We start from the raw sequence: 24,591 nt of genomic DNA on the forward strand, positions 1-24,591 counted from the left end.
GAAACACCAGCTGCACGCAGCTCCTGACAGCAGAGAACTAATCTTGTGGCCACTGTGTAAAGCCACACGCTTGGGGAGTCCTAGCAACAAAGCCCCCAAATTTAATAATAATAATAATAGTAATAAATAATAATAATAATAGAGAAATGAAGATCTGATTGGCCTGTGGCTTCTCAGGGGCTGGTGAGGTCTCCCTTCTCATGAGTGGAAGCCACAATCCTGGGGACAGTGTCTTTAGGAACCAGCGAGGGTGCATCTAAGGTTCTCCGACGCTCATTCAGAGCACTTTTCCCGACTGCCATGGTCAGCACCTCCTCCTCGCCCTGGCAGGAGCTGCGGGGATGGTGTGGGAGAGGCGGGAGGCTCAGCTGGGTGACGCTGTCCTGACCAATGGGAGCCTGTCCTCTGTGGGGACAGCACCTGCTCTGCATCCGGACCTGCCCGGTGGTCCCTCCGCAGCTCTTCCTGCATCTTCACAGCCTCGTCCTCTTCCCTCTCCTCCTGTGGAGGACTCGCTGTTTTCCTGGAAGAAGCAGTTGTAAAGAGTTGGTATTGAAATCATAACCAAGGGCACTGCAGTGGAAGCTAAGGATGGCCACTGGGCAGGGCTGATGGGGCGCTGAGCTGTCCCAGAGTGCGGTGGCTGAGCTGCGGGTGCAGGGAGCGGGCAGTGCAGACTGGGCCAGGTTTCTGTCCCCCAGCATCCTTTTCCCTGCGTCCTCACTCTCTCAGTTAGGTGCTCAAGCCTCCTTGCTTCACTTTTAAAATATTTACTTAGTTACTTTATAAAGATAGCATTTTAAATATCCTATATAATAAAAGCCTAACATATGCTAAGTGTCCGGTCATCTGGTCATCCGTTCAACCAATCAAAGCGTAATATGCTAATGATAAGCTAAGGCTGCTCAACCACTCGCTATGATGTGCACTGACCATCAGGGGGCAGACAGTCCACCAGTCGACCAGTTGCTATGACATGCACTGACCACCAGGGGGCAGACGCTCCAACCAGTAGGTTAGCTTGCTGCTGGGGTCCTGCCGATCAGGACTGAGCGAGCAGGGCTGGGCACACCCTGGAGCCCTCCGGTGGTCCCTCTCCAGCTGGCCAACCTCCCGCCTCCCACCCCAGCCCGGTGGGGTCCCTCAGCCTTGCCTGTGCCCTCTCACAATCTGGGACCCCTCGGGGGATGTCAGAGAGCCGGTTTCAGCCCAATCCCACTCACCAATGGAGCTGCCCCCCCACCCAGTGCACAAATTTTGTGCACCAGGTCTCTAGTTTTTAAATAAAAAGTATTAACCGAACGCCATAACAATACTATAGAAAGTATAGTTTTCCACCTGTGCGGAAGTCTCAGGGAGAAATTCCAGTCTCTCTTCTCCAACCGACTCCTCTGAACCAGTAAGTGGGAGCCGGATAGGTGGGAGCGGGTAGGTGGGGGTGCGCTGGGATGGGGGTGCATTGGGCCAGGTCTCCCTGGGCTGCAGTCCCTTCTCACCTGTGTGGTTTGCTCTCTGAGAGTCCACAGGGCTCGGGTGTCTCTGGTCTTGGTGGGAAGAGGAAGGCAAGTCCTTGCGTGGGAGAGGTCGCGGCCGAGTAGCGCCCTGTGGGGAGGCGTGTGATGGGGGTTGGCTTGGGGGCACTGGCGTGGCCTTGCTCGGCCCATGGCCCCACGCACAGCCCACAGCACTGCTCCATGTGCGTGTGGTATTGTGGACAAGCTGCCCGCCCTCCCCGCACGGTCTCCTCGGGGATGGAGAGCGACGCCTCTAGGGGGGCGTGGGGCACACCTGGCTTTCTCCATGAGGAGCTTTTCCGAGTCCGGGTAATGCACCAGGGTTTCCCTAAGGGCCTTCCTGTCCAGGGCGAGAAGGTGCACGAAGCCGTGGGCTACCACGCTGGCGGTCCGGCGGCTTCCTGTCGCTGCCAGGAGGCAGAGAGAGAGAGAGAGAGAGAGAGAGAGAGAGAGAGAGAGAGAGAGAGAGGGAGAGCAGTCTTCCTCTTTCCCCACCAAAATCTTAAAAATAAATCAAACCCTAACCATCCTCTGCTGCAGAGATGGCTCCCTGTTGGCGAGAACTCAGCCCACTGAGCCCCGAGCCTCCAAAGGTTGCCCCGCTCGGCTCGGCCTCCCATCAGGGACGGGGCCCCTCAGCGCCTGTGGGACTCCGCCAGGTCCCAGGAGTGCAGTCTGGACTGTGTCCCCCTTGGTTTTTCTGGACCCACTTTCCACCCTCTGCTCCCCCTTTGCACTGGGAGGCTGACTCTGCGGGCATGCCTTGCTCTGTGGGCTCCGCCAAGGAGGACGACCAGGATAAGTGGGGCTGCAGCATTCCTCCCTGCCCTCCCCTCAGGGCCAGCTTAGAAGGCTGTTCCCCACCAGATCCCTGCTCCTGAGGGCTCCTGGCCTAACAGGCCCTCAGGGTTCCCGTGACTGCCCCCCTTGTCCCCACCCCAGCATGGAAACGCTCTTAGATTCTCCCTCCCTCCTGTCTTCCCTTTACTAAAAGCTTCCTAGTTACCTGGCTGAAGTGCACCTTCTGGTTTCCTCCAGGCTCTGACTGCGCAGACATCAAATCTCAGTGATGCCTGGTTACATCAGGTGAGCCCCATCCCTTCCCACCCTCGCCCCCAACCACCTCAGTGATGCCAGGTTACATCATGTGAGTCCCATCCCTTCCCACCCTCACCCCCAACCACCTCAGTGATGCCTGGTTACATCAGGTGAGTCCCATCCCTTCCCATCCTCACCTCCCAGATCACCTAATTTCTCAGTATCTCAACTGCTCTGTAGCCAAGTCACTCGCATACAATGTCCCACTCGAATGTCACTGAATTCTGGTATTTATATTCCTCAGAGACATAGCTGAGCGTTTTGCATGCAGGAAGTAACCAACATAGAGTGAATAAATGAATAAAACAGGTGAACAGCCAATTCCCGCCCTCCCCTTCCCCCCCAAAATAGCCAACAACACACACACACACACACACACACACACACACACACACACACACACACCGGGTGAACAAAAATACTATCATTCACCGGCAACTTGGAAAATAAGGCTTGGTCTTTGAAACCAAGGCAAGAAAAACACATATCTCAAATGTTTTAACAGAAACAACACTGCTGGCTATGCAGTGAGGCGATAACACAGACTGAATGTCGCAGAGCCAGCCAGTCAGATGCGGAGAAAGAAGGCCACACAAATAAACACAGTCTGTGGGGGGTGGTGGGGGGAGGGCGGGAGCTGCATGACTCTTAGCCTGAGGGTTGACTGTAGACAACATGCCCTCCTCCAGCTGCTGCTGCAGAAAGGGAGCATCCTGGACGACTGGCTGCTAATTGTGAACAAACTAACCAAGCATGTGGGACCTTCAGAATTCCTGTGGTCTGTATATAAGCAGACACCATTCTCTAATACAAAGAAAGACTTGAAGCAGTGATGGCAAAGAAGTTTCCAAACTAATGACAGACACCGGACCACAGATCCAGAAAACTCAGGGGTTACTGAGCATAAAAACTACCTGAGAAACTCTATCCCTCGACATATCATATTAAAACGGCAATACACCAAAAACAAAGAAAACCTTGAAAAGAATAGGAGGAACAAAGAGGAACAGCAGGAGACATTTTATCCCAAACTGTGCAAGTGAGAAGAGAGTGGGATGACCACCCACCAGAATTCTTTGTGCAGTGAAATTGTCCTTTGAAAGTGAAGGAGACACGAAGATTTTGTCAGGAAAAACAAAAACGAGGAATGTCAACATTAGCAGAACTACTCTGCAAGGAATGTCGAAAGGATAACAGGTTAGAAATGCAGCTTTCCGGCGGTGATGGCCTCCCCGCGAGGACATGCCTCTCGCCAAGGATCTCCTGTACCCCTCCCCGGAGGAGGAGAAGAGGAAGCACAAGAAGAAGCGCCTGGTGCAGAGCCCCAACTCCTACTTCATGGACGTGAAGTGCCCAGGATGCTACAAAATCACCACCGTCTTTAGCCATGCACAAACGGTAGTTTTGTGCGTTGGTTGCTCCACTGTTGTCTGTCAGCCAACAGGAGGAAAAGCAAGGCTTACAGAAGGATGCTCCTTCAGAAGGAAACAGCACTAAACGCACCTCAAATCAAGATGAGTGGGACACCATCCCAATAAACACATTTTAGATACATAAAAAATAAAAAAAAAAAAGAAAGAAATGCAGGTCTTCGGAGAGAATGGAAGGACACGGAGAAGGAGCAAATGGCGGTAAAATAATCTAAAACATTTTATTTCTCTTAATCCTGATTGATCTAAAAGGCAACTCCAGCACGTGGGTAAGGGAAAGGACTGCCCAGTGTCCCGAGGCCAGAGGGAGAGCTGGGGCACGGTTCCGAGGCTGCGCACACACGTAAGCCGTCCAGCATTATGTGAGGGGAGACTTAACTCCATTTAGAATGTGTACTGCAGCTCTAGGACCACCACCAAACTCTTTTGAAGGGAGTGTGATTGCTATGCTAAGGGAGGAGAGAAGATGGAATCATATAAAATGCTCCATTAAAGCCCGAGGAGGCAGAAGAGGGGGAAACCTAATGCAGGCCACCTTGAGGCACAGACAGGGCCTGTACCTGCACTGCACATTGAACTTGGTGCAGGACTAGCCAGGCCGCTCCAGAATGGAGTTACTCTTCCAACACAGAAAGTGTACATGTTGGCCATGTTAACGCCTACTTCTTTTGCTCAGTTGTTTCACATTTTAAATGTATTGCTCCATGGCAAAACATGGACATTTTAGTCCTTTCCTGAGGTTCTCCCCAGGACAGGCTCTGCCTTCACCTTTTCTTTAAGGAAGCAAAATAAATGTTTATCTATCTATCTATCTATCTATCTATCTATCTATCTATATCTATTATCTATTTATATATCATCCATCAATCAGTATATTAGCTATTTATCTATTTTTCTATTTACTTACCTATTTATTATCCATTAATCAATCTCTACTAATATATATCATACACCAATCAATCTATTAGTTATTTACCTACCTTTCTATCTATTTACTTACCTACATATCATCCATTAATCAATCTTTCTATTATCTACTTACCTGTCTACCATCTATCACCACAATCATCTCTTCAGTCATGCATCTACCCACCTTCCTATCTATCTTCTTGCCTTTTTCTCTATGGAATGGATGCTGATATTTGAAGACTCGATGCTTGGATGAGCCTATTTCTTCCCACCAGTCACCTTGGACAGGGGTGCAGTGGTCAGGCAGAGCCAGGTGGCCATGGGGAGCTGAGTTTGGAGCTGCGAGTGTGTCTGTGCTGTCAGACTATGACAGCAGAACGGAAGTCACATGTTTAAGTGCCAGGTTATTTTTATATTTCTCCAGCTTTAATTAACCTTGCCTACAGGTTACACATGTGCAGTGCGTGATGAGTTTTTGAACAAAGAAGTTGCCAAATGCATTTTGCCCAAACTCTCTCAGCACTGTTTAAAATAGTACCCCCTTCACAAACACTTGTCCAGCATTCCACCATAGAAAACCTCACTCATTAAGTAGCTTAGAAAGGGGATCCCTAAATGCATGCCACCCCACACGGTTTCGGAAGGAGCACTGCTGGGGACACACGGGACTAGTGATTAGTGTCCAGGGAACAAGGACTGGCTCCAATTCTAGTTCCTCCTCTGAGTGCCGGGACCTCAGATACAAGCCGAAGGACCTTTTGGTTTTCACGCCCATCATGCATCCACTGAGCGCCCGCGTGTTTCCGCACAGGGAGGCTGGGCCAGAGGAGAGTGATTAGAGTGTGTGCAGCTTTCTGGAAAGGACACAGGCTTTGGGACAAGGTGCCACCATTTATTGAGTGCAGCTCTGAACAGTTACTTACTCTCTCTTTCAGGAAGCAGGGCCACCTGTGAACGCCTGCTGTAGGTATCTGATCATCTTTAGACAGACATAGAGTTTATAGACGCCTGATATTCAATTATGACAATGATGCTTTGGGTAAATTTCTGGCTGAGAACTTTTGAACCTGAGTTTGTGTTATGTAACGAACAAGCAACAACTATACTAACTTTGTGTAGGAGGGGGTATATGTGCCTGTAATGCAAACCGGCTCCCAGAAGCCGGGAGCCTCATACTCTGCCATAAGCAAGCTGGGGACCCAGGAAAGCTGATGCGCAACAGCCTGAGCCAGAGGCCCGAGGACGGGAGAACCAGGAGCTGATGGGCTAAGTCAGGTCTGGATCAAAAACCCAAGAACCAGCAGTGCTTATGTCTGATGTCCAAGGGCAAGAGAAGGGGGCCGTCTTGAAGCACCATCTTATAGAAAACTGCTGTTTGAAACGTTTACCCTGCTATTTTGGCTTCTGTAAACGCTTGCTTGCTTAAATAATAAGTAAAATAAGTCTGACAACAGTGAGCTCTCACTTCCTCTCACTACTCAGTCATTCCTTCTTCCAACACCTGTGCAGCCTCCACCTGACTAGCACGACCCAGGCCTCGGGACTGCAGAGCTGCCGGGGCCAAGTCTCTGGGGGAGGCAGGGGGCACCTGGGAATGCGCAAGTCCCTGTTTTCCCAATGCTCTCGCAAGTCAGACCTGTAATAAGTGGAAGCAGGAAGCTTACAAGTTTTGTGACCTAAGATTTTTCTTTTATGACAAGCGGCGGACTGTAGTTGGAGGTGTCTTTCAGGTACCTGATTTCTCCGAACACTGTCCCAGCTTTCAGAGTGACCAGAACTTGAGCTTCATGGGCGCCTCCAAGAACCCGGACTTCCCCCTGCTTCACGATGTACATTTCCTTGCCGATTTCTCCCTGTGCGCCAGACATAAAGAGGAACTTTATTCCTGACAGTTACTCCCCAAATGAGGAAACAGAAACGTTTCTAGAGGAAAACATGGAGAAGAAGGAGGAAGAAACACCAATGGAAAAGCAGTCGCCTGGAGGCCTGAGGCAGTACAGCCACTGGGTGACACAGCGCGTGGAAGGAAGTTACTAGGACCTGTGAGCAGTGATGCCCGGGCGCGTGGGTGCAGCTCAGCCAGCACTTGCTCCGGGCGCGGCGGCAGAGGGAGACCTGGCTGTCAGCATGGCCACGCCGGTGCCGTGAGCACTGCTTTGCTTTGGAGAAGGCGCCCAGTCTCCCCGAAGCACCTGCGCTACAACCATGACTCGCCAGCCTGACTTCTGCCTACAGCACCGGGCCTGGCTTTAGAAACGGGGCTGTTTATGCTGCCATCCTTGCTCCATGCCGAGAGCAAAGTGTGAGTGCCGCGGGTTCCTGCTTATCCCGGGGCTCTTGGCGCGGGCAGGACCCTGCCTGCTTCCACGGCCCCGGGGGAAGGCATTACTCTGGTGCCCGAGGCACAGTGGCAGGACACACCCGCTGTCAGCGCTGTTTAATGGAAGGAGAGATGTGTGAGGCGTACTTGGCATCTACTTTGGAGTCTAAACCATGGTTGGTCCTGTAGCTATGTGACCAGCCTCATTTAAGAACAATAAAATGGCAATAAATACATAGCTATCAACAATTGAATCTAAAAAACAAATGAACCAGCAGAGCAAAAACCATGTATGGGGCCAAGTGGGTACTAGACTCACCGAGGGCGATCGCTTTGTAAGTTATACGTGTCCAACCACTATGTTGTACACCTAAAACTCATACAATATTTCAACTATCATTGAAAAATAAAAACTGATTAAAAACCCCACAATGGATCCCAACACTCAGATGGGCCTCTGTCTGTGGGGATATTTTGCTCTGTGACTACTGCTCAATCTGGAGAAAACCCACCCAGGTGACCCTCTCAGGAGGAGGCCCAGGAGGCCTGCTCCTGATTGCTCTAGCCTTTGCCTGCTCATGTCTTTTTCCTACCGTCCCTGCGCCGTGTGTGTTGCTGCAATAACTCTTCAGCCATAATGATAACTTTACATCGACTCAGACGAATCACCAAGCCAGTGGGTGGGGTGGACCCTCGAAATGTTCCTTCTCACTCCAAGAGGCAGGAAGAATGAATGTCTTACAAGAGACCTAAGTGGCATCTGGGCCACGAAAGGCTGTTCGACGCGGAATGAGCCAGTTTGCACAACCCTAGGCAAACTATTTGGGTAATAGCCCCTTGATATTAGCTTTCTTTTTTTTTAAAATTAAATCTTTATTGTTCAGATTATTACAGTTGTTCCTCTTTCCCCCCCTATAGCTCCCCTCCACCCAGTTCCCACCCCACCCTCTGCCCTTACCCCCACCCCCACTGTGCTCATCCATAGGTGTACGATTTTTGTCCAGTCTCTTCCCGCACCCCCCACACCCCTTCCCCCCCACCCCCCAAGAATAGTTAGTCCATTCCCTTTCTATGCCCCTGATTCTATTATATTCACTAGTTTATTCTGTTCATCAGATTATTTATTCACTTGATTTTTATTTTTGGTTTTTTTTTTTATTAGTTAAGGTATTACAAATGTGTCCTCATCCCCCCCAATAACCCCCAACCTCCCCCCCCCCCCCGCCCCGCACACTCATGCTCCCATCCCCCTGTTGTCCATGTCCATTGGTTTGGCTTATATACATGTATACAAGTCCTTCGGTTGATCTCTTCCCCTTACCCCTGCCCTCCCCTACTTTCCTTCTGGGGATTGATAGCCTGATCGCTGTTTCTCAGTCTTTGGGTCTGTCCCTTTTCATCAGTCTATGTTGTTCTCTATAATCCACAAATGAGTGAGATCATGTGGTATTTATCTTTCTCTGACTGGCTTATTTCACTTAGCATAATGCTCTCCAGTTCCATCCATGCTGTTGCAAAAGGCAAGAGTTCTTTTTTTTTTTTTTTTTTACCGCAGCATAGTATTCCATTGTGTATATGTACCACAGTTTTCTAATCCATTCATCTGCTGATGGGCACTTAGGCTGTTTCCAAATCTTAGCTATGGTGAATTGTGCTGCTATGAACATAGGGTTGCATATATCCTTTCTGATTGGCATTTCTGGTTTCTTGGGATATATTCCTAGTAGTGGGATCACTGGGTCAAATGGGAGTTCCATTTTTAGTTTTTTGAGGTAGCTCCATACTGTTCTCCACAGTGGCTGCACCAGTCTGCATTCCCACCAGCAGTGCAGAAGAGTTCCTTTTTCTCCACATCCTCTCCAACACTTGTTGTTTGTTGATTTGTTGATGATAGCCATTCTGACAGGTGTGAGATGATAACGCATTGTCGTTTTGATTTGCATCTCTCGTATAATTAGTGACTTTGAACATGTTTTCATATGTCTTTCGGCCTTCTGTATGTCCTCTTTCGAAAAGTGTCTATCTAGGTCCGTTGCCCATTTTTTTATTGGATTGTTTATCTTCCTTTTGTTAAGTTTCATGAGATCCCTGTAAATGTTGGAAATTAAACCCTTATCGGTGGTATCATTGGCAAATATGTTCTCCTATGTAGTGAGTCTTCTTGTTGTTTTGTTGATGGTTTCCTTTGCTGTGCAAAAGCTTTTTATTTTGATGTAGTCCCATTTGTTTATTTTCTCTTTAGTTTCCATTGCCCTAGGAGCATTATCAGAGAAGAAATTCCTTCAGCATATGTTTGCGATTTCGCTGCCTGTGGATTCCTCTAGTATTTTTATGGTTTCCCGTCTTACGTTTAAGTCTTTTATCCATTTTGAGTTTATTTTTGTGTATGGTGTGAGTTGGTGGCCTAGTTTCATCTTTTTGCATGTATCTGTCCAATTTTCCCAACACCATTTATTGAAGAGACTGTCTTGACTCCATTGTATGCTCTTGCCTCCTTTGTTGAATATTAATTGGGCATAGTGGTTTGGGTCGATTTCTGGGGTCTCTATTCTATTCCATTGATCTATATGTCTGTTCTTGTGCCAGTACCAAGCTGTTTTAAGAACAGTGGCTTTGTAATACAGTTTGATATCTGGTATTGAGATCCCACCTACTTTGTTCTTTCTCAGGATTGCTGCAGCTATTCGGGGTCTTTTTTTATTCCAGATGAATTTTTGGAACCTTCGTTCTAGATTTGTGAAATATGCCGTTGGTAATTTAATGGGGATTGCATTGAATCTATAAATTGCTTTGGGTAGTATGGACATTTTGATGATGTTGATTCTACCAATCCATGAACACGGTATATTCTTCCATCTGTTTATGTCTTACTCTATCTCTTTTTTCAGTGTCCTGTAGTTTTTGGCATATAAGTCTTTTACCTCCTTAGTTAAGTTTATTCCTAGGTATTTTAATTTTTTTGGTGCAATGCTAAATGGGATTGCTTCTGTAGTTTCACTTTCTGTAAGTTCACTATTGGTGTAAAGAAATGCCATGGATTTCTTAGCATTAATTTTGTATCCTCCTACATTGCCAAATTCATTTATTAAGTCTAATAATTTTTGATGGAGTCTTTAGGGTTCTGTATGTACAGTATCATGTCATCTGCAAATAAGGACAGTTTTACTTCTTCTTTTCCAATCTGGATGCCTTTTATTTCTTCTTCTTGTCTGATTGCAATGGCTAGTACTTCCAGTACTATGTTGAACAGGAGTGGTGAGAGGGGGCATCCCTGTCTTGTTCCTGTTTTTAGGGGGAATGGTTTTAGTTTTTGCCCATTGAGTATGATGTTGGCTGTGGGTTTGTCATATATGGCTTTTATTATGTTGAGGTATGATCCCTCAATTCCTATCTTGCTGAGAGTTTTTATCAAGAAAGGGTGTTGGATTTTGTCAAGTGCTTCCTCCGCATCAATTGATATGACTATGTGGTTTTTTTCTCTCTCAATTTGTTTATGTGATGTATCACATTTATTGATTTGCGGATATTGTACCATCCTTGCATCCCTGGGATAAATCCTACTTGGTCATGGTGTATGATCTTTTTGATGTACTGCTGGATCCGATTTGCTAGGATTTTGGCATCTATGTTCATGAGGGATATTGGCCTATAATTCTCTTTCATTGTATTGTCTTTATCTGGTTTTGGGATTAGGGTGATGTTGGCTTCATAGAATGAGCTGGGAAGTGTTCCTTCCTCTTGGATCTTTTGACATAGTCTGAGGAGGATAGGTTTTAGGTCTTCCTTGAATGTTTGGTAAAACTCCCCTGTGAAGCCATCTGGCCCCGGGCTTTTGTTTGCTGGAAGCTTTTTGATTAATGCTTCGATTTCCTCCATAGTTATTGGCCTATTGAGATTTTTAGATTCTTCCTGGTTAAGTTTTGGAAGGTTGTATTTTTCTAGGAATATGTCCATTTCCTCCAGGTTGTCTAGTGTGTTGGAGTAGAGTTGTTCATAGTATTTTCTAACAATCCTTTGTATTTCTATGGGGTCTGTTGTTATTTCTCCTCTTTTATTTCTGCTTTTGTTTATTTGGGTCCTCTCTCTTTGTTTCTTGGTGAGCCTGGGTAGAGGTGTATCAATCTTGTTTATCCTTTCAAAGAACCAGCTCTTGGTTTTGTTGATCTTTTGTATTGTTTTTTTGGTCTCTATGTCATTTATCTCTGCTCTGATCTTTGTTATTTCCTTCCTTCTGCTTACAGTGGGCTTTTTTTGTTGCTCTCTTTCTAATTCTTCGAGTTGTAGAGTTAGGTCATTTATTCTCATTGTTTCTTGTTTCTTGCAGTAGGCTTGTAGAGCTATGAACTTCCCTCTCAAGACTGCTTTTGCTGTGTCCCATAGGTTTTGGATTGTTGTGTTTTCATTGTCATTTGTTGCCATGATGCTTTTTATTTCTTCTTTGATCTCACTGGTAACCCAGTCGTTGTTTAATAGCATGCTATTTAGTATCCATGTGTTTGATTTTTCTGGATTGTTTTTGTTGTAGTTGATTTCCAGTTTTATGCCTTTGTGGTCTGAGAAGATGCTTGATATGATTTCAATTTTCTTGAATTTGTCTGTGACCCAATATATGGTCTATCTTTGAAGATGACAAATGTGCACTTGAGGAGAATGTATATTTTGTGGATTTGGGGTGAAATGTTCTGAAGATGTCAATTAATTCCATCTGATGTAGTGAGTCATTTAGGATTGATGTTTCTTTGCTGAGTTTCTGTTTAGAGGATTTGTCCAGTGGTGATAATGGGGTGTTAAGGTCCCCTACTATGATTGTATTGCTGTCAATCTCTCCCTTGATCTTCTCCAGAAGATTTCTTACGTATTTGGGTGCTCCTATATTGGGTGCATATATATTTACCAGAGTTATTTCTTCTTGTTGGACTGCTCCCTTTAGTATTATGAAGTGGCCTTCTTTATCTCTTTTTATGTCCTTCACTTTGAGATCTAATTTGTCAGATATAAGTATTGCTACCCCGGCTTTTTTTTCACTTCCATTGGCCTGAAAAACCTTTTTCCATCCCTTCACCATCAGTCTGTGTGCGTCTCTTTTTCTGAGGTGGGTTTCCTGTAGACAGCAGATATATGGGCCATGTTTTCTTATAAACTCATTTACCCTATGCCTTTTGACTGGGGAATTTAATCCATTTACATTTAAAGTTATTATTGATAGAAACTTGTTAGTCGCCATTTTTGTTCTTTACCGCTGCATTCCTTCTTTGTTTCCTATTTTTTCTATTTACAGCAGACCCTTTAGCATTTCTTGCATTGCTGGCTTGGTTGTAATAAACTCCCGTAGACCGTTTTTGTCTGTGAAGCTCCTGATTTGACCCTCAATTTTGATTGATAGCCTTGCTGGTTACAGTATTCTTGGATTCAGACCCTTCCTTTGCATGACTTTGTATATTTCATTCCATTCCCTTCTTGCCTGATGTGTTTCTGTTGAGAAATCGGTCGCTAGTCTGATGGGGGATCCTTTGTAGATAACTTTCTGTCTCTCTCTGGCTGCTTTTAAGATTCTTGCTTTGTTGTTGGTGTTTGCCAATTTAATTATTATGTGCTTTGGCGTCGGTCTTTTCAGGTTCATTTTGTTTGGGACTCTGTGAGCTTCTTGGATTTGTGTGAGTTTTTTCTTCCCTATATCAGGGAAATTTTCTGTTACTATTTTTCAAACAGGTTTTCTATTCCTTTCTCAGTTTCCTCTCCTTCTGGCACCCCTATTATTCGGATGTTGTTTCGTTTAGCATTGTCCCAGAGTTCTCTTAGGCTCTCCTCCTGCTTTTTAATTTTTTTTTTCCTAGAAGCTGTTCTGTTTGGGTATTTTTTCCTACCTTGTCTTCTAGCTCGCTGATGCGGTCCTCTGCTTCTTCTAGTCTACTATTGATGCTTTCTATTGAGTTCTAGTGATGTCATTTTGCCGGAAGCCGGTCCATCCTTGCTGCTTGACACAGTCGCTGCAGGAAAGAAACATCTGCACAGCATATGTTTCAAGGGACCTGGCGTATATAGCATATTGTTCTTAATATGTTTGCTCCTCTTAGCGCTGTGTGTTTTAACCAAGGTCACCTCTCCGAGAAAGGTTGTTTTCCCAGGTAGGGATTTTTCCCTGAAGTTAGGGAGGGGATGAAACTCCTTAACTAAGTGCCAGGCGGGCAGTTAATCACTACAAACAATCATGCTTAAGCTACATAATCTTTACTCCCTGGAATGGAGATGAGAAACGCCCTAACCTTTGTAATAGAAATTGACAGGATTAAAATCAACTGGTATAAATACGGATGTAACAAGACAATAAACAGCAGAACTTCGCTGGAGATCCAGACCAGAACTTGGCTGGAGATCCTGGCTAGAGATCCTGGCTAGGCTGCTGATCAACTGAACACTGTCTCCGTGTCCTTCCTTCTTCGCCGACTCCATCCACACCTTTGGGGACCCCTGGACCTGCTGGGGTTGGACCCCAGCATCATTTTTCATTTCTTCTTGGTTTCTCTTCATTTCCTCTTGGTTCTTCTTCATTTCCTCTTGGTTCCTACATATATTGTTGAATTTGTCTTCCATTTTTTTCATCCACCTTATGGCCATTTCTCTGAATTCTTTCTCTGACAGGTTGCTTGCCTCCATTGCCTCCATTTCGTTTACTTCCTTTTCTGATGATGCCTGTTTTTCTTTCATATGTGGGTTGGTTCTTTGTTTCACCATGATCTCTCTTCTCCAGGTGTTTGGTTATGTAGTTCTCTCTCTGCTTTCCGTGAGAAGAAGCAGTGCTCGTCTGAGTTCACGCAGTCACGCTGCTTGAGATCCCGTTTCCAGGTTAGAAGCTGATCTCTGGACACCGGCAACAGCTACCCAAGATGGCGCAGACTCCGCTGCTGAGCTGGCGCACCGAGAGAGGTTTCAGCCGCAGTCTCCAACTGTCCTTTTGTTTCTGGGGGTTCTCGGTCTTTCCAAGCTTCAGACAGTCTCTCAGCTGAAAATCCTCTGCCTATTCGGGCTGCATGTTACCCGTTTCAGCTGCTCACCCTTATCTGCTCCAGGACAGGGCACAGGACACGTCCGTTTATACCTCTGCCATTTTCTCCCCCCCATTCACTTGATTTTTAGATTCACTTGTTGATAAATGTGTATTTGTTGTTCATAATTTGTATCTTTACCTTTTTCTTCTTCTTCCTCTTCTTAAAGGATACCTTTCAGCATTTCATATAATACTGGTTTGGTGGTGATGAACTCCTTGAGCTTTTTCTTATCTGTGAAGCTCTTTATCTGACCTTCAATTCTGAATGATAGCTTTGCTGGATAAAGTAATCTTGGTTGTAGGTTCTTGGCATTCATCACTTTGAATATTTCTTGCCACTCCCTTCTGGCCTGCATAGTTTCTGTTGAGAAATCAGCTGACAGTCATATGGGTACTCCCTTGTAGGTAACTGAGTTTCTTTCTCTTGCTGCTTTTAAGAGTCTCTCTTTGTCTTTTGCTCTTGGCATTTTAATTATGATGTGTCTTGGTGTGGTCCTCTTTGGATTCCTTTTGTTTGGGGTTTTTTGCACTTCCTGGACTTGTAAGTCTATTTCTTTCACCAGGTAGGGGAAGTTTTCTGTCATTATTTCTTCAAATAGGTTTTCAATATCTTGCTCTCTCTCTTCTTCTGGCACCTCCATAATTCAGATGTTGGTACACTTGAAGTTGTCCCAGAGGCTTCCTATGCTATCTTGATATTTTTGGATTCTTTTTTCTTTTTGTTTTTCCGGCTGGATGTTTTTTGCTTCTTCGTATTTCAAATCTTTGACTTGATTCTTGCGATCCTCTAGTCTGCTGTTGGAACTCTGTATCATATTCTTTATTGCAGTCAGTGTATGCTTAATTTCCAGTTGGTCCTTTTTCATAACCTCGAGGGTCTCACTAGATTTCTTGAGGGTCTCATTAAGTTTATTGGCTGTTTCTAGAAAATTCTTGAAAAACCTGATAAGTGTGGTTTTGAACTCTATATCCAGTCATTTGCTTTCCTCCATTTCTGCCATTTGTGTCCTGTTTCTTTGTCTCCGCATTTTTTATGCTTCGCTGTGTCAATAGAGTGCCTTTCTGTGCTAGGTGTCCTATAGGGCCCAGTGGTTCAACCTCCCCAAGTACCTGAGGTGGACACTCTTGGTGCACCCCTTTGTGGGCTTTGTGCACAGTCTTGTTGTAGTTAAGCCTTGATTATTGTAGGTATCACTGGGAGGAATTGACCTCCAGGCCAATTGGCTGTGCGAATCAGTTGTGTCTGCAGTGGGAGGACTTCTGTGCTGGAGACACCCTTCTGGGGCAAGACTTGCTTCATTGGGCTTTGGTGCTCACTGAGTCTTCCCCCTGAGTGTGTCCGTTATGGATCTGAGGAGTTGTAATCTGGATGGTCCCACTCTGACCATTGGGTACACTGGCTCTTGGATCTCTAAGGAGGTGCTAATTTAGCCTCTGCCTGAGGCTACCCAGCAGGAGCTATGGAGAGATCTTCAGATTCCTCTTCTTTGTTTGGGGTTTGGAGATGCCTAGATGAGGCCCAGCTGTGAAGCAATGCAAGCTGCTGTGGGGCCTTGGGCCTTCTTTTGGAAGTTCTGGGTCTCTCTGACCCAGCTGCAGTTTGTTAGGTAATTTTCAGATTGCAAAGGGCCAGGCCTTTCATATGCAAAAGCCTCTGTGCACAGCTTGGGTCGGGTATTAGGGGGTCAACAGGGCGGAGCAAGCAGCTATGGCTGCTCCTCAGTCCTACCCTAAGAGGCCCCGTGTCTCAGTGTCCTGGTAATCACCATAAGCACCTCTGAGAGAAAGCCGCCCTCGTGTTCTGACCGATGCCAGACAGTCCAGTTTCTCCCCGTATGAGTCTGGGTCCCCAGAGACTCATGCAGAACTGGAGTTCAGAGCAGTCGGGAGTTTGGGACTCCCTCCCGATTGAAAAAGACAACTGTGTCCTCAGTTGCCAGCCCTCCGTACCTCTGCACTTTACTTCTGCACCTCCTCTGAGTCTCAGTGTGCTTTTCTCTTTCCTTCTAGTTGTAGAATTTCCACTCAGCCAGCCTTCCTGTGGTTCTGGATGATGTCCGTTTTGTCTTTTAGTTGTATTTTTGAAGTGAGCCCCTCGATATTGTCAAAAGGTCAGAAGCACTAACCTTGACTCAGGATGAAACAATGGGGACTCGAGTTTATGCTCTGCCATGGCGGCGATGTGTGCTGTGTTCCAGGGCAGAGAGGCTTGTGAGACAGCCACGCATTTATGAACAAGGGAGATACAACTCATCCACTCTCTGGGAAATTTTGAAGTCTTTCAACACCAGGGGCTGTTATCCTGAACACAAATTGTTGTTGTGTTATAATTATTGATGCACTCTACTTCTTAGGTAACCTCTGTACAGCTGAAGTCCTCATTTCCTCTGTCCATTAGCTTTATGAGGAAGGGAGGGTAAGTATTATTTCCATTTCACAGAAAGGAAAGGTGCAGATTGGCTTAGCTGACTGACAAAAGCCCCTTGACAGACAGTAGAAGCAGAAAGAGCCCAGAAAACACATCTCCTGACTTTGCGAGGCAGGCAGTGTGCTTAGGTTTTCCCTGTGCAGGATGTTAAGCATGCCTTTATTCTCATGTACATATCAAAGCAAGTTTCCAATACAGATGGATCTTATTGGGGTTATTTCCATGATATCAATGCTAATAACAATATCTTGCATTTGCATAGTACTTTTAAAAATCATAATACCTGGTAGTTATGTTGCTCCTTATTTTAATTCCTATATTCCTTCTATCAGAACATCCTACTTTATAATTACAAAGCACTTTCATAGATACTAACTCATTTCTTTCTTTCATCCCCCTTTTCTTTCGATTTATCGGGTGACACTGATTAACAAGATCATACATGTTCAGGTGCACAATTCCACAGCACATCACCTGTGCACTGTACCACCCCACTCAGGTCCAAGCCCAGCGCCATTTATTCCCCCTCGACCCTCCTGCAACTCATTCATTCTTGCAGTAACCCCAGTGAGGCCAAATAGGAGAGAGATCACTATTGTTATTTAAAACTGGTGGTAGAGGCTTGAACACTGGTGTGTTGAGCAACCGCACAAGGCTGGCAGCCTCGGCTTTAGCAGCAGCAGCGCCGTGTCACTGGGCTCTAACACATGCAGCTCGCCCACACCCAACAATGCCTCCAGCACCAAGACCAGCCTCTTAGAAACCAACAAAGCAGCTATGCATTATTTTCAGAAGTACCTGAAAATTAGTTTTCCAAGAGACACTCAGAAAAGCAATGATTAGAACAGGGCCAGATTCCTTATTCTCCGCATGGAGTGAGGCTCGAGTTGCTGGAGTGATTTTTCAAAGGCAGTTATTACAGCTGCCAGGAGGCAGAAATACATAATGGGTGCTTAAATATAGTTCAGCACTTTTAATTATTTTTTTAACGATCATTTCAATAATTTTCCAAGGAGATTTGGCATAATCAACGAACCAAAACTTCCACGGTTGCTTGCATATTTCTAGGCTAATTTAAGCCTTTCCTGCGAGTTTAATTAGCTTGTGAGTGAAGTAGACAGTCCTCAGAGCACAAGGTCTGGGAGTGTGTGCAAAGCAAGATCAAACCCCGCCCCAGGCTGGCTGTGTGCTGATGGGGAGGAAGGCAGAGGGCGAGAGCTGCGTGGGGAGGGTGGCAACCCTCACAGTTTCAGGTCCCGGGGGAAGCTGTTTGCAGGGCTGCTGGGAGCACTGCGACACTCAAATAATCCTGCCACTCGTGCCTGGAAAACTCCCAGATGCGCTGTGAAGCAGGCCCCGCTGCCACGCGGTTGGGGAGGCCCCCCTCGACCCTGAGGATTAGGCAGGTCAGCAAACCCCGAGCCCTGGCGTTTCTTCAGTTACTCAGGCAACCTCCAAAGATCAGAGTCTCTTTTCCTTTCCGTTTGCTACAGTGGTTTGTGGAAATGATAAGCAAAAACTAAGCGTAATTCAGGTTTCTAAAATCTGGTCAAGTGACAAGCTTTCATCTCTCATTATCAACTATGACTCAAATCCCCTCTTCAAAGCCAAACAGAGAAACACACTGTGGCCTCTGCCTTCTCCTCTCGGCTCCCCTGCCTAGTCCCTTCCTCCCCGCATCTGTGCTCAATGAGTGACGGGTGTGACGTGAGGAATCAGCCAGAGTGGCAGGAGAGCCGCTGCCTCCTCTCGGCCGTCAGTGCTGCTGCCAGGGCACCGTGGACGGGTCATTCCAGGCGCCACTGCCCCGAAAGGGTCCTTAAGCTGGGCTGTTTGCACTCCCATTGTAACGCACGTGGTTTCATATCACCGAGCTGCCTACTTTTGGGGACTGGATTGCGTGGGATTGTATGTTCTCGGTTTCCATCAATCACAGCCTCTGACAGCTCCTTCGCGCTGCCCTCTCCGGTTCCCCCCTGACCTCCATACACACTGGGCGCTTCGGGTGTGGCCTCGGTCCTCTTCCCTGACCTTTACTTGAGCTTCCAGGAAGTCAGCTTCTGTGACGCGTGGTTCCCAAAGACTGGCCTCCAGTTCCCTCCTCTCTCCTGTACGAGACTGATGTCCACGGTCTCCCCCGCTGCCCTGGCGTGCCCAGCACTGGGACATGCCACGCTCCGTCCTGCCTCAGCTCCAGGTCTTCACGGCTCGTTAGATTTTTGGAGGTCATGCCGGCCGCCTGCCCAGCCGCCCTCTATTGGCCGCCGCCTGGCCTTCCTTCCCCTCGGAGAGCAGCAGGTGTTGGAGGTACGTGTTTGTCATTTCACTTAGTGCTTATTTCATTTGTTTATTGCTTGTCTCTTCCATCAGCCAGTGATTCTCAACTTTGGCTGTATTTTAGAATTGCCTGGGAGCTTTTAAAATATGCTTCTTTTTACATTGATTTTTAGAGAGAGGGGGAGGGAGAGAGATAGGAAGATCAATGAGAAACTTCCTGGATCGGCTGCCTCCTGCACACTCCCTGCTGGGGATCGAGCCGGGGACCTCTTGGTTCCTGAGTGGATGCTCCAACACTGAGCCGCACCAACTGGGCAAGACTCATCTGGGAGCTTTTAAAAGCTTGATATGTGGGTCCCACTAGACCAGCCGAGTGCTGGGGCTGGTGATTCTGCTGTCACTGGGCGAACAGCCTGGCACTGGACTGAGTCCTGGAGGACAAGAACAACCCTTTTACTTGATTTTTTCACTGCTGTTTGTCCCCAGAACCCAGCACAGTGCCTGGCTCATCGTATTCCAAACATTTAATGAGTTGCACTGACTAAACAATACTGAGGCTTTCGAGCTAGTGACTCACTGTCTTTTCTGCACGCTCCGCTCTGCAGACCAGCCCTGCTCCTGCTCCAGCGCACAAGCTCTCCTCTCTCTGGAGTGCCATTTCCTCCTGATTCGTGCCAGTTCCTCCTTCCGGACTTAGCTTGAGCGTCATGTTCTCCAGGAAGTCCTGCCCATGGGACTGTGTCCTCGGCGCCTGAGCCTCCTCCCACGCAGCGCTCACAGGTGACTCGGGACGCAGTCTCCTCGCCGCACTCGCCGGGAGCTCCGGGGTCGGGGATCGGGGATCGCTCTCATGTCTCTAAACTCCTCATTTCCTCTACTTTTCATGTTGGTTATTGTCTTGACTATGGATTTAGTCTCTCGAGACATAAAACCCAAGGTCATCATTCCTTCCCCCCACTCACGTTCGTCTTCAGAGATGTAGGAAAATGCTCCCTGTAGAGTTAAATGCCGGCACACATTTGGAAATTGATCATGACGGTCATAGACTGAAATAGGATGCAGCTCTGAAAACGAGGCTGTAGAAGATGGAAATATGTAAAATGTTCGTGTAATATGCTACATGACAGGACAAGCTTCAAACGTAAGTACAGTGTGACGCAGGTCTCTGAAACTTCCCCTCAAGCAGTGTAACGAGACAGGCCAACCCACAGGACAGCAGTTGTTTCTGGTGGTGGAATTTCTGTCTTGGTGCTTTTATATGTTTTTCTTTTAAAAAATAATGAACATGGAACATTTTTCATGAAAATCACAGTAACATTTTAAAAATGTTTATTTTTAAGTTAATTATCACTCACTGGAGGAGCTAAAGGGGAGTAGATGACAGCTTGTGGACGACAGGAGAGGGCAGGCCCACCCTTCATCTCCAGCTTTCCCTCCTCTTTAAGGGTTTGGAATCAATGGGTGTGATGCTTGATGGTTTACGTTCGTAAAAGGCAACTCTTCAGACGACCCATTTATGTCCTGCAGGTACTGACATCCGAGTCATGTCCCATGTTGAGCTCAGAGAGCACTGCTGTTGTCACAGAGCTGTCTGCCATCACTATTGCTGGGCCACGGCCGCCGGGCAAATTCACACCCAGCTCCTGACTATGTCTGAGCTCCTCCATGTACCTAGTTACCTGCCGTGCGCGTGACGAATAGCACACTCACCTTTCTGCAGACAAAGTCACCAGGTAAGCAGACGGTGGCCCTCAACCTGAGCAGCAGGTCATGAAGCATCTGGGTGTCACAGCCCTGCAGAGGAAAGCGAGAGAGAAAAGCAGTTCTTGTCGCCGCAGCTCCAAGGCCAGGATTCCACAGGATGCGAAAATGCAATGGGAGTGATGAGCAACAGATGACTCTGTGTTGACACTAAAATATTAGTTGCCAGTGGATGTGGGCTTTTCTTGACCCAGAATTTAGGACACAAACTAAAGCTATGGTACAGCAAGAGTTTGGGTGCTGGTCAATAGATTTGGGCTTCGATCCTGTCTCCAGCCTCTATTACTGCCTAACCGCCAGTGCCCTCAGTTTCCTGATCTGTTAAATGAGGTGGAAATAATACTTATCTCATAATGGCAAAATTTTACTCCTGCAAAACCTAATGCTTCATTGATGATAGCTACTCATGATTGTGATAATAATTATTAGTAGCAATTAAGACTTTCATATATCAAAATCTTGGCTGAATTTTTTTTCTTGTAACATTTCATACTATTGTCAGATATTATTGCAAGTCTGATGTCTTCCTTTCCTAACTCAATTATCATCACCTCAAAGGTAGGATAATAGACACAAAGTCACTGATCTGGGGGTGATGACTGTTCAGATGGACTTTGTTAGTGTAAGACACAGGCTATTTGCTGGAATAACTGCCTGGATGTGATCTCTGCCCACAGAATTGTAACTTATCGAATGACAGGCTAAATGAAAGCCTGTAGGTGCCTCCACAGCCTCCCCTTCTGTGGTGCTTTGAATCTCTTGCTTTCCCAGACCTTTTACTCTCTCCCCCCTGCTGCGGCGGGTCCTGCCCCCCATGAGGGTCCTGCCCACCTGTATGGGGTCCTGCCCACCCATGGGGGGTCCTGCCCACCCGTAGGGGGTCCTGCCCACCCGTAGGGGGTCCTGCCCACCCGTGGGGGGTGTTCTTTTGCAGGGAGCTGAGAAGTAGGGGAAGGAGAAGTGGGCTATGCCTGTCTGTGACGGTTCTGATTCCCTTCACAGTCACGTTCTCTGCAACAATGTCAGTGGCAACCAGCTGGCCTAGATCCATATGAAGTTCCGACCTCAGGGTTGCTTGACGGATAAGGAAAGTTAATAATTTGTGATCGAAGTAACTTCAAGTAGCCATTGGTGAGAAGCATTCAGATGAACTGACTGTAGCTTCTGGTGATCCGGATAGAAAAATGCCAGGGCCACCAGGCAGCCGCCTCAATCTGCCCAACCAGCATGGCGAGGAGACGGAGGGGCTGCCGAGAGCAGTGGGAGATGGAAGAGGCACGCCTGGGGGGATGCTGTCAGGGAGCAGAGCTGCTGTGACTGGTGGTGGAAGCGAGTCCTGTCACAAGACGCCCGGGGTGAACATGTAACACTTTCAAGAGGGGCGTTTGCTGCTGCCTGGGCCGCGGTGGGAGCGCTGGGAGCATCTGGGCACACATGGGCGTCATTTGAGGGCAAGTAGGACAGATACAGATATTGAAGATCTGTAGGTTTGAATACCTTAGAGTGGCTAAGAGTAATAAGCCAGGTCCCTCCTCTCTCTCTGTAGACATAGATATGACTGAACTCAACAATGTGCTCTGCACAAAAGCAAGCTGCAGCTCACTGTCCATACGATTGCAACTCTGAAAACCACGCAAAACACTACGGCGGTCACTGACGTTGACATGGATACAAAGTAAAATGACAAAACGGGGATTGGAAGGGCGCCCTAAAAATCATCGTGGTGGGGTGCAGGGAGGAGGATGGGTCTGGGAGAAGCACCGATGAGACTCCAACTTAATTTTTGTCAACCTTATCAGGAAAAAAGTAAAACATACATCGGGGGATTGTCTGCAGGCACCAACCCCCTTTTCGGAGGATTGCGTCGTCTTTTCTTCTCTCCTTCAGGGGCCACTGGCGGGAAGCGCTGGCAAGGTCGGCGGGAGGCGTTAGCCACCAGGGGCCACGCCTGCTGCAGAGGAGCCTTCCTCATAGCAGACCCGCCAGCTTTCTGCTCACAGCAGCTGTCCTCGGGGAAACACTGGAACCACTCTAAATAGGAATTTTTGTTAACTGCACATAACATTTGCATTGCATTCACTAGTTTCTTGCTTCTTCCGAACTGTAATAAAGACTTACAGTTTAAATTTCATCGGTTAAGTGACTCTGGGCCGAGGTGGGCCGGGGCGGGGGTGGGGGGTGGTGGGGGAGGGGGGGGTCACCGCTCCCCTTCTCACCGGCCCTCAGGCCGGTGGAACGGAGTTTGTGTTGTGAAGTCGTTATGTGTTATGAGTGGTTTGGAAACAATTACATTTCCCCTCCCAGGAAATGATGATTTTCTTGGAACACATGTTGCTCCATTGCTGGGTGACTAAACCGTCCCATCTGGTTCGCTTCCTCCGCGGATGCCCCTCCGTTTGCTGTGCAGGTGTCAGCGGGGACATTCCAAGGACAGAAGTCAGGGCACAGCCACTGTTGCCTCAGTGTCCCCTTTTCTACAGAGGGAGAGGGGCTGCGTAAGAGTTAACGGTAAAGCTGTAGTAAGACATAACATTCGCATCGCGTTCACTAGTTTCTTGCTTCTTCCGAACTCCCTGTGATGCCTCGAATTAGTTAACGCGGTCATCCCCTCTGCTTTTTATTTATTTTTAAATTTGTTTTTATTGTTGAGAGCATTACAGATGTCCCCCTTTGTAGAGGGTCCCCCAGGGAGGACACATGGGCATGCTTCCTAAAATATTGTCAGTGAGCCTAAGGTGGCTGGCAGAGCCGAGCCTTGGATACACATCTAACCAAGATGGATGTGTTCTCGGCATTGACGCTTCTCTTTGCTGCCCAGGTGCTGGGGAGTGGGTTTTATTATTGTAAATCCAGCCAAGCACTAGGAATGAATAGGACCCGCCTCCCTCTGACTGGCCCCGCCCTGTGGGAGGGGCCCTGAGGCGGAGCCACGCCCTCGGGTTCCTGACTGCTCCTCCCGCCCACCAGTCAGGCCCACCCAGAACTGACGTAACTTCCTGGTATTTGGGTATAAATTAAACACGGTTCTGGTGCTGGCGCCCGGTTCATCTACCAGAGGGCAGATGCCACACCCAGGCCCAGCTTTTCCCTCTATTTCTGTCTCAGTCCCGTTTTTCATTCTTCGTCACGTTCAAATCAAGATTCTTGAACCCCCGCGTTCTCTCCTTCGGCGCTGGTCGAGAGAACGTACCCCCACACCCCCTTCTCCCCCCTTGGCCCCTCCACTGTTCCTGCCCCACCCAGGCCTCCACCGCACTACTGTCTGTGCCCACGGGCTGTGCACGAATCGCTGCTTTTTAGCCGAGGGAACCTCGGACAGGAAGCCGGACTGTTTCCCTAGGATCACAGGTGCAATGGGTGCCAGAGGAAGAGCATGGAGAGAGGGAGGGAGAGGGGGAGAGAGGGGGAGAGAGGGAGAGATGGGGGCGGGGAGCTCCTGAGGGCAGATTTGTGTTAGTCACTCCCGTATCCCCAGGTCTCGCAGGGCTGGGGGCCCGCTAGGCACCAAGTGACTGGTCTGATGTAAGGAATGAAACTGTCAGCTGCCATCCCGCTCTCAGCAGGGGACCCGGTGCCGCGTAAACACTGCGATGGTGCAGATGGGAACAAGAATTCTGGAGACTTGAATGGAGTTGGGAGAAATTCTATTTTTATTCAAAACATAAGCTATAGGTTAGATGGTAGTTGCTATATCAGGAAGTTCTTTTCATAACGGCAAGCTCCGAGCACGACTGTAGAGCTGGTGAAATGGACCTGTAGGACTTCTCCGTTTCCAGGCTCATCCCTGCTTCTTTGAAAGGGGAGTTACC

General features: G+C 47.5%; 3 protein-coding genes across 3 annotated transcripts in view; 2 read left to right on the top strand and 1 right to left on the bottom strand.

Moving 5' to 3' along the window:
* The window catches only part of CPNE3 (copine 3), a 57,788-nt gene extending 50,088 nt beyond the window's left edge, over positions 1 to 7,700 (top strand). Inside the window, exons 17-18 of the transcript XR_004972337.1 lie at positions 2,553 to 2,600; positions 5,887 to 7,700. The gene's annotated coding sequence lies outside the window, so the exon portion shown is untranslated. The remainder of the gene's footprint in view (positions 1 to 2,552; positions 2,601 to 5,886) is intronic.
* CNGB3 (cyclic nucleotide gated channel subunit beta 3) overlaps positions 174 to 24,591 on the bottom strand; it is a 76,636-nt gene continuing 52,218 nt past the window's right edge. Inside the window, 8 exon segments of the mRNA XM_036337544.1 lie at positions 174 to 333; positions 389 to 523; positions 1,497 to 1,602; positions 1,766 to 1,921; positions 5,224 to 5,315; positions 6,427 to 6,519; positions 6,686 to 6,804; positions 20,732 to 20,815. Coding sequence (XP_036193437.1) covers positions 174 to 333; positions 389 to 523; positions 1,497 to 1,602; positions 1,766 to 1,921; positions 5,224 to 5,315; positions 6,427 to 6,519; positions 6,686 to 6,804; positions 20,732 to 20,815 — 945 coding nt within the window.
* On the top strand, positions 3,805 to 4,164 carry LOC118670462 (40S ribosomal protein S27-like). The gene has a single exon (XM_036337499.1). The coding sequence runs from the start codon at positions 3,855 to 3,857 to the stop codon at positions 4,107 to 4,109; it is 255 nt and encodes an 84-aa protein (XP_036193392.1). The 5' UTR covers positions 3,805 to 3,854; the 3' UTR covers positions 4,110 to 4,164.

This window comes from Myotis myotis, unplaced genomic scaffold, assembly GCF_014108235.1.
Source record: "Myotis myotis isolate mMyoMyo1 unplaced genomic scaffold, mMyoMyo1.p scaffold_m19_p_16, whole genome shotgun sequence".
Classification (NCBI taxonomy): domain Eukaryota; kingdom Metazoa; phylum Chordata; class Mammalia; order Chiroptera; family Vespertilionidae; genus Myotis; species Myotis myotis.